Source organism: Mixophyes fleayi, chromosome 12 (assembly GCF_038048845.1).
Source record: "Mixophyes fleayi isolate aMixFle1 chromosome 12, aMixFle1.hap1, whole genome shotgun sequence".
Classification (NCBI taxonomy): Eukaryota; Metazoa; Chordata; class Amphibia; order Anura; family Limnodynastidae; genus Mixophyes; species Mixophyes fleayi.
This window is the reverse complement of record NC_134413.1, coordinates 71,048,482-71,058,455: the sequence shown is the minus strand read 5'-3', so window position 1 is coordinate 71,058,455 and position 9,974 is coordinate 71,048,482. Positions and strand designations below refer to the sequence as shown.

The 9,974-nt window shown below is 40.2% G+C and overlaps 1 protein-coding gene across 1 annotated transcript; it reads right to left on the bottom strand.

Annotated features, from left to right (window-relative positions):
- Positions 1-1,994: 1,994 nt before the first annotated feature.
- On the bottom strand, positions 1,995-8,180 carry LOC142108360 (uncharacterized). Its single transcript, XM_075191986.1, has 6 exons — positions 8,150-8,180; positions 7,944-8,032; positions 7,676-7,775; positions 6,708-6,769; positions 3,042-3,153; positions 1,995-2,801 (listed from the first exon to the last, which is right to left on the bottom strand). Exons 1-6 carry the CDS (start codon positions 8,178-8,180, stop codon positions 2,203-2,205), a joined length of 993 nt encoding a protein of 330 aa, XP_075048087.1. The 3' UTR covers positions 1,995-2,202.
- Between the last annotated feature and the right edge of the window lie 1,794 nt (positions 8,181-9,974).

Genomic DNA, 9,974 nt, shown 5'->3' with positions numbered 1-9,974 from the left:
TGGTAGGCCTTAAGAAACAGGTGAGTTTTAAGTGCCCGTTTGAAGGAGCACAGGTTGGGTGAGAGACGGATGGAGCGAGGGAGGTCGTTCCAGTGAAGGGGGGCAGTGCAGGAGAAGTCTTGGATTCTAGAGTGGGAATTATATGTGCCAAATGGGGATAACAATATATCCAAATACTAGTGACCAGATACATACCTTTGTATGGGGGGATTGTAACTGTAATCCTATCTCGGCACAATCAGCTTTTCTGTATCACTTTCAGTTTATATCTATTGTCAGACAGTGCATGGGGAAGCTGGGGGGGTCAGTGGCAGAATATGGGTTACACTCCTTCCTGATTGGGACAGTAATGGAGGTTGTCAGCTGGGGCTGAAGTGACAAGATGATTATGTATATAGGGAAATGGGAATCAAGTGGTTTCAGATCTTATGTAAAGCTCCAGTTTCTACTATAAAGATTTAAGAAAAGGAGGTAGGAGATGTATTTCCAATTTGGAAAATCTCTCCACCTCTACCCCAGTCCCTCTCCCTTCTCCCCCTCATCATAAAAAATTAAAAAATAAAACAGCAGTTTTATTTCTATTTGTTATATATATCCAACCTTACATGGTCTATCTTTGGTACGGGAAAAGTCCTCACTTGTACACTCACCACGTAGGCCGTTAATTCCCAACTACCAATTGGAATGTGACATAGAATATAATCTATATTTCTATAGTCATTTGTATTTTTGCTTTGTTTTGTTTTATTTTATTTTTTGTTTCCTCTCCGATTTTTAGATTGTGTAACCTTGGTTCTTATTTAATGTCAACAACATGTACGGTTGTGCTGTATATTGATATCTATCTGCTGTTACAAATAAAAAGTTAAAAGAAAAGGAGGTAGAAGGGGGATGAGATGTTGGGGTAGAAGGTGTGAGAGACAGAAAACACTAAGATAATGTGGTGAAGGTACGAGGACATGGTGGAGTATACAGAGAGTACCCCAGGAAGAAGAGGAGAGTGGACAAGGGAATAGTCAAGGAAAATAAGATGGTAAAGTGGTGGATACCTAGTAGTATAGCTGGGAGTATGGTAGGCTCAACTAAAGAAATGTGTAATTTAATCAATTAAGAAAGATCTAACTAAGTATTCATAATGCACAAGACAAAAGACAGAAAAAGAGTTAAAAATTTATATGTATGTAAATTAAATGATCCTTTAATGAGAATTAATGACACAGTGCAGCAGGTGGGAAATAATATCACACAAAGAGAGTTATAGAGGCCGGATACCCTGTACCTGTTCTACTAACAACTACCACAACTACCACTGGTAGTTCTCCTGAACATGATCAATAAATAAATGATGATGATGATCCAGCTGGAAGCAGGAAGACACAGAAGAGGAATGAAAGGCCAGGTAATGCCTTAATTTATGGTGAGTCATAATTATAGGTTATACTGATAATATTTCTCTAAATGATTAATTAGAGAATCCAATACACAATACATTATGTGATAAAAAGTAGCACTTAACTTAATACATTAATAACAGCAACTCTGCAGACATGTTGCCCTGTTGGAATCGCTCATACAGAGCAGACTGGCGCAATATTCACGCATGTGGGAATCAAGGAAGGAAAAATGACTGGTTTTATATATATACATATACATAAATATACATAAATATTTAGATAGATAAATGTGTGTGTGTGTATATATATATATATATATATATATATATATATATATACAAGTTAACCCGTGCATGATACTCATGCATTCTAGTCAAATCAAGCTACTTAAGGTCTTAAAAAGGTTCTTGTCATGCATTTGGACCTAGCCCAGGCCTCCTCAGGGGAAGAGCGTTAGTTCCCGACGCAAGCGGCCTTTTTAATGTGTGTTCATGAGGTAAAATTACCTCACGAAAATAAGTTTGAGCCCTACCAAATTTCAGCCCTTTTTGAATTTTTTTTCCCACACACACTAAGAATTTAGTAGGTCAGTATATAACTCTCAGTTTTTAGACTATCAGACCCACCCTGTCTGTTTGCTGAGAGGAAGCAGCTTTTAAATCATGACCTCTTTGCCTAAAGAGAATGTGACCTGATCGTGCTGTCTATGGAACATCATTCCAGATAAGCGGAAAAGTTTTTATTTCTGGTACGCATACATCCATATACATGTGGATTTGGGGACCCTTAATTCATGCTAAGGGACTTGTTATTGATAATACACTGGTCCTATGCCGTGGAATTTCCATGTTTGATACGTCTGATGTCTAATAAGTTTTGATTTCTGTACAAAACATTTCTCACACTCAGAACATGGAAATTGTGTCTCATCTGTGTGAGATCTCCGATGTTCAACAAGATTTGATTTATATACAAAACATTTCCCACACTCAGAACATTGGAATGGTTTCTCACCTGTGTGAGTTCTCTGATGTTCGACAAGCTTTGATTTATATGCAAAACATTTCCCACACTTAGAACATGTAAAAGGGTTCTCAGCTATGTGACTTTTCTGATGTTTATGAAGAGATAATTTAACTGTACAGCTTTTCCCACCCTCAGAACATGGAAATAATGTATCATCTGTATGAGCTGTACGATGTGTAACAATATCTATGTTATCAGGATTACATTCCTCATGATTAGAGAGTTCAGATGATTTATCTCCACTGTAAAGTATTGGATATATATTTAGGGTAATTGGGTTTTCTCCTGTAGAATCTTGAGTGATGTTGTAATCTTCCATTTCAAAATCTGTAGATAAAATCAGTTGCTCCCCCAAGATATTCTTGCGTTTACATCCATCTGCTGAAAGTAAAATAAATGTAAGGAAGGACATTGAGCTGCAGATTACAATACCCAAAATTTTGAAACTATGAGCGAGTTGTTCAGCTGTTTAATTTCAATTTGCAATTGACTAACACTTCATTACAACTATAAAAGCGCATTATCAAGCACATTGTATAGATGCAGTCATAATTGGAATTCTTGTAATGACTCAATAAACAAAATATATGACTCTTTACTGTAATACATTTTATTACTCACCTGTGCCGATATCTGTAGGGATTTCCTCCTCCTTACACTGCTGATCACCCCTCACATACGTCTCTTCCTCTCCCTCTATAATTTTTATTTTAATATCAGTCAGGACGTCATCCTAAATAGCCCACAAAAGAATGATCATTTTTTAGTCAAGTTTTTTTATTGGTATTTCAAAACAGAACATAAAGAAAATAATTATTTTTGAATAAACGTGATAGATATAAAACACCGGGTGTGACACATTACATCAAAGATTAGTAAATTTCCAATACTTATGCAGGTATACAAAAACATACAGAATAATATCAAGACTGACAATAATACAGTATATATCAGATGGCACTAAATCCACAGCGCTGCACAGAGAACTCACTCACATCAGTACCTGCCCCATTGGAGCTTACAATCTAAATTCCCTAATATACACACAGACCAAGAGAGACTAAGGGCAATTTAATAGCAGCCAATTAACCTACCAGTATGTTTATGGAGTGTGGGAGGAAACCGGAGCACCCGGCGGAAACCCACGCAAACACGGGGAGAACATACAAACTCCACACAGATAAGGTCATGGTTGGAAATCAAACTCATGACCCCAGCCAGTGCTGTGAGGCAGAAGTGCTAACTGTTAGGAACCCCTCCAGCCAGTACAGCAAAACCCGGAGTCTGCTCCGAAAGTCCGGTGTTCACTGTTGGGACAGACTTGGCTGCAGACAGAGGGTTGTGAGATGTCCACTGGCTGGGGAGAACCCAGGAATAGAGTTACAGAGGGCGTAGAGTAGGAAGTGCAGAAGCGAGTCCGGTGAGACACCGAGTGGATGGTGTCAAGACTGATATATCACTCATTGCCACTGGAATAAATAAGGAACAGTTGATAGAGAAGTCCCCTGATCCACAACGATTTCTGTACCGGTACTTGTCCGGAAAGGAACGGAACTTACAGTGATAGGTAAAGATGATGAAACTGAACGTAGGCAGTAGCCAAGGGTAACTACAACCCACAGTACCGGTGAGAGTCTAGAGATTTTAGGGAAATAGTTCTTAGGTGATTGCCAGGGGTAACTGCAACCCTCAGTACCGGTGAGAGTACGGAGATTTAGGGGTACAGTTCTTAGGCAGTTGCCAAAGGCAAGAGGGGGCTGGACTGTTTCTGCATTATCCACAAAGAACTCTTCCCACAAGGCAACCAGATCAGGTCCCTTGCCCATTAAAGGTAACTAAAAGGGTTCAGGTTCCAGAAAGATTGAGCCCCTGGTAATGGCAAAGTCTACAGACAATATAAGAGGGGAATGGTCGCAGAGTTGTATCAGTCTTTCTAATGAGTGAAAAAGGGGCATGGACCAATCCGCTCCAAGGTCCGGACAATCCTCTTGGATATGTTTATTTATAATATATAATCAGAGGGGGTGCTCTCATAACTAGAATTATCTAGAAAATAACAATTTAAATTTAAATAATAATAATAATAATAATTTCCCATGACTAAGCCTAAATTGGTGAAACGTACGTCGGGCACGTGACGCATGACGTCACAGACCCGGAAATAGAGAGCCGATCAGCGGGATCTCCCGCGACTGTGTCTCGCTAATCTAGAGTTATTTTTCATTGCTAAATAATAGGCAACTCCTCTATAGAAGACCAACCTTAGGTTTTTTTTTTTATATTAGGGGCAATACCAGGCTGTCTCATTAGGAGGTACACATTACGAGTGGGACCTTCAACAAGCAGCCTATACACATCCCTGTATACTTAAAACACATGCCCAGAAAGTGCACTGTATTTTATTTCTTCCATACCATAAACCTTGTTGCTGTTGGTTTGTAGGGAAGTTAATACAACCCAGCCATATATTTGGTAATACTATCATATGAAGGGACATATCTGAGGATACATCGATAGCACTCAGGTTAAGAATCACCCTGTAATGCAATCTAGTAAGATCTATTTGGAATTTTCCAATTTTGGATATATACTTTGCAATACCAATGCATGAAGGGATATATTTGAGAGCCAATATATCGCTAATATTCTGGCAGATTATGACCCTATAATGCAATCCAACAATAATGGTGTAATAGATTAGATTGGATTCATTTTCACAATAAAGGTGTATTATACTGTGGCACGTGTATTAACATGGACATAAATTTAATTGTCCGGTTATTTATATCTAAACTGGGTATATATATTAAGTAACCATCACACTTATAGGCATTCCATTATATGTAATGCCCCTTTTTGATGGTGTACTAAGTATATATGGAACTGCTTGCTATTAATATCATATATATTTTTTACAATATATCTGGTATTTCCCCCTTTCTCTACACATGACAAGAGACACATAAATACTATATGGAAGCGTTTCATATATAAACATACGCCCATGTCTCAATCTGTGTGAGATTTATATTATTCTATGTTAGCTACAGAGTGCATTGCCAATGCCTAAAGGCTCTTTCTAGAGAGACACTACACAACAGGTCTTAATGGTCCCATGAATTATCATATTATAATTACATAATTAGAGGACCAGACCCTAGTTATCACTAACAACTACGGTACTATACGAGTTTTCTATTTTGATAATATTTGACCGGTTCCCATTTTTGGGTCATTTTTAATTCTCCTTACACTATATTTCAATTCTATTCACTTGTATATTTTAAATTCACCGATCCAGGTGGGATTTAGCTATCTGTCTATCTCGCATTTTTAAGTAACCATCAATAAAGTTGATTTTATATTGATATACTCTCTCGGACAGGAGTGCCTCACACACTACTTTGTTCAGCTGATATCTATTGTCATCTGTATTTGTTATTTTCAGTCTTTCTAATGTAAGATTTTGGCTATGAAGGCACGGGGAGGTGCCCCGGGTGGAGCCGCCTAAGAAGGGATGCGATGAGCTTGCTCCACTGCGAACTGAGCCGTAAAGGAATCCTTCCCAAAAGCTTGAATTAACCATTTCTCCAAGAAACATTCAGTACCAGGTCCCTCCACTTATTCAGGTAGCCCCACAAAACGAGTATTATTGCATCAGAGACTCCCCTCACTATAAGAAAGCGTCTGCTTACATGCCAACATCTGAGCTTCCAAATTATCAATTTGACCCTTCATAGGTGCTGTAGCATCTTCTAGAGTCTCCGCTTCAGCCACTCACTATTGGATTTGTTGCATATCATGTCTGAAAAGGGAAAGGTCGGCCAGCTGTAGAAGCTGCTGCAATGTGACCTCAGGGTAAGTAGGTGAGGTTGGTGCATTAGGAACAGTGGTAGTTTGGGAGGGCAAACATAATGGAGTTTCTCCAGAACTGTCAGTGGGTGTAGAGGAATAGGCAAACCGGTCAAGCCATCCGGCCAGAGCAGCATGATCATATAACGAGGAAAATACATCCCAATATAGAGGAATGGGTATAATAATAGTGTTGTATTTCATGGATAAACACTTGTATGAAAGTCTTACCATGAAAGTACCCAAGGCAGGATCATAGAACAGAGTCAAGATAGTATAGACACCACTTCTAAAAGGCAAACTGGATAATCCAGATATGGGAATGAGGTTCAATAAATAAGCTAATGACTGTCCCAGAGGAGTAATATATATTAGATGTCAAGTGCCAGGATGTTATCACAGCACAAACAGGCAAGATAGCATAAGTCAAATTACAGCCACTGTGTGAGGTACCTGCATGCACTCAGAGCCTGAGGCCCAGCTGTTGGGGATCCAATCTGTATCTCAGGATGGAAGGCTGACTTGGAGCAACAGAACTGTGCAGCATGAGGACAAATCGCCGCTCTCTATGGTGGAAAATAGGGCACCACCAAGACGTCAGCCCAGATTACAGGACAGGAACAGAAAATGTCCGTCCCCAGCTCCCAGGGCAGAGGGGTATAGTCTACAGCATTGTCATGTACTCGAGTCGCACACAGTAAAGGGAAGAGCCTGTGCAAGTGTCGGCACCCGACGACCTGACAGTGATGGGTAAGTATGGTGATCTGTCTCACCACAGCAGGGGTCCCTGGGGTGTCCGCACCAACAGTCAGCGCCGGCAGCACGGAGAGGCAGAAGCGCTGTCCACCAAGGAGTCAGGCTGCAGCGGGTCCGCTCAGGTAGCAGCCTCCGCACACCAGGCTGGGGTCTCGAAGAGCAGCGCCGCAGCCGCGGATCAGGAGAAGTACCCCAGAGGATGCCAAGAGGGGTAAGTAAGCTCCAGGACTAGACAGAGTCCAAATAAACCAGCAAACTCAAAATGGAGGATAAATGCAGGAATTTTAGGATGGAGAACGTAGCAAGCATACTTGTACTCCATGCATGTCCAGGACACGACCCCTTTAAGAATATTATATTAAATAATATCTGATTTAATAATGTGAGATGAAACAGAAGAATATGAGAGTATAAGATCCACGCTGTTTTTTTACAGATAATATAATAAAATCACTTTGGCATTTAGGTATTTGGCAAGACCCTAAAATGTCATCTACCTGAAACTCCTGTGAATAAAGAGTACGGAGATATCTCTCTGGGGTATTTCTGTTACTGGATCCATCTGTAGGAAACACACAGTGACTGATTACATTGTTTATACAAGGAGAATATGTGACTCTTGTCTGTAATAAGTGTTTATTACTCACCTATGCTGATTTCCTTCTCCTTACACTGCTGATCACCCCTCACATACGTCTCTTTCCTTCCCTCTATAAATTCTAATTTAATACCAGTCATGACGTCATCCTAAACAGCCCACAAAACAATACAAATATATTTAATAATAACTGATTTAATAATTTATGATGAGACAGAGGAATGTCAGTGTATATGATCCACACAAGTATTTTTTTTACAGATCATATATTGGGAAATTCACTTAGGTATTTGGCGAGACCCTAAAATGTCACCTACCTGTGGAATACTGTGATTTTCCTCTGTACAATCCTGTGAATAAAGAGGACACGGACATCTCTCTGTGGTATTTGTGTTACTGGATCCATCTGTAGGAAACATACACTGAGTGAATACATTGTTTATATGTGATTCTCAGATGATGTGTATCTAGGTGGCCTTCAAAACTGTTCTGTCCCCTACAATAAATGAAAATCTCCTCTTACCCAGTGATTTGAGAATCCAGTGATTCTCCATCATTACGTCTTTGAAAAGACTCTTCTGCAATCTTAAATACGTCCACTCCTGCATGGATAAATAGACAGTGACATCCCAACACTTTATAGGAACCTAATACACCCAATGATACAGTCATCACGCAGACACATCCCCTGGTGTTACTGTATTATGTCACATTCCCAGCAGTCACCTCTCCAGTCACCAGCGGAATGATCTTGTTGATCAGTTCCAGGATCTTCTAGCCATTGTTTCCCTCATATATCAGTGAGTGAGGTGGAGGAACCGTGATGGGACTCTGGGTCCTGCTCAATACTCCTGACACACTTGAGGGTGGCCCACCAAATCTCTTTATTACTACGGTGTAATCCTGTGAAATGAATTGGATAAAAAGATAAATGAAGCTCCATGTATTTGGAATTTTTAGGAGTTAACTACAATACAATAATAGTATATTTTACAAATACAACCAATATCCTATATGTAACTGTTTCATATATACATGAAAGTAGAGTGTATATAGCATTTACATCTACTGCAGCTCAGTGGGCTCACCTATCACCCAAACCTTCAGTGGGTTCACCTTTAAAGACAAGTTTAAAGTGGGTTCTTGTAGTAGACAGAGGACTCAGAATGGCCAACCTACGGAAGATAATAGGAGAAGTAAGTGCTAGATACATTCTACTAGACAGTCCATATAGGAAACACTTACATGTAGGACAGGGGTTGGATTTGTAAAACTAGCCCTTCTTGTCCATTTTGCACATTTAAAAAGTCCAGGAAAGTGGAAACATTCTATAATCGTAAAACTTACAACTAAAAATATAGCAAAATCTGTAACTCATTTTAATCAGAGTTGGTATTTCAGCAGTTTGAACAGTGTAGTAAATCGTACAACTCCAGTGAGTAAAACATAACCTAGCACAGACCCGTTGGGGTTGCACTAATTTAAAAATCAAAATCCATTCCTAATTTTAATAAAGCATTCACTACGCTAATATTGAAACTGAGGAAAAGACGCACAATCCATGGCCTCCTATGGCCCTATCACACTACTTAATTTGGATATTAAGCTGCTGGCTAAAATCATGGCCACTCGTTTACAGTCCATTTTCCCATCACTCGGTGATTGAAATATGTATAAGCCATCGCGGCGGTGGCCTCCTCGTCCTTACAATATCCTTCCAAGAATATACTACTTAGCCTGGACGCCAATAAGGCGTTTGATGCAGTATCCTGGCCCTATATGTATGAGGTACACAAACGTGGGGCATTCAGAGAGGATTTCACTACTCTGATAGGGCCTGAGTCATTAAGGAACGTATCTCTGTTATTTGTGTGTATCATACGCATTTCCCTTCTGCGCATGCCCAGAACGAGGACACTCGGCCGTCAACAAAAGCAAGTCCGCTGCGTATGCCAACGCAAATGACAGTTACGACGGTCTACGGTTCTTTTGAGATTTCATATTCCACATATATATTGTACGCATCCTGCAGTGTCTGGTCTAGTACAGCAGAGTGACCCTACGCCCATAGTCATCACCACACGTATCCTGAGATCCGCTCCTTGCCGACTCCAGGAGTACGCAGAGATGATTTACGTAACGTTGAGAACAACTGCACGATGCGCTCTGTATGCTGCCTTAATGACTCAGGGCCATAAGCTTTTTCTATTCTTGCCCAACCACCTCTCTACTAATCAATGGCCTGATTGGAGAGGCGGCACCCATGACGAGGGGTACACGTTAGGGCTGCCCCATGTCACCCTTACTCTTCAACCTAGTACTTGATCCTATGCTTGAGACCTACATAC

What these genes read in the sequence shown, in the direction of transcription:
- LOC142108360 (XM_075191986.1), bottom strand. Translation starts at nt 8,180, where the DNA reads ATGGAGAATCACTGGATTCTCAAATCACTGG. An exon ending in CTGGATTCTCAAATCACTGG is followed by an intron (nt 8,033 to 8,149) that starts GTAAGAGGAGAT and finishes TGTTTCCTACAG; the next exon opens with ATGGATCCAGTAACACAAAT. An exon ending in AGGTACCTCACACAGTGGCT is followed by an intron (nt 3,154 to 6,707) that starts GTAATTTGACTT and finishes TGGGCTATTTAG; the next exon opens with GATGACGTCCTGACTGATAT.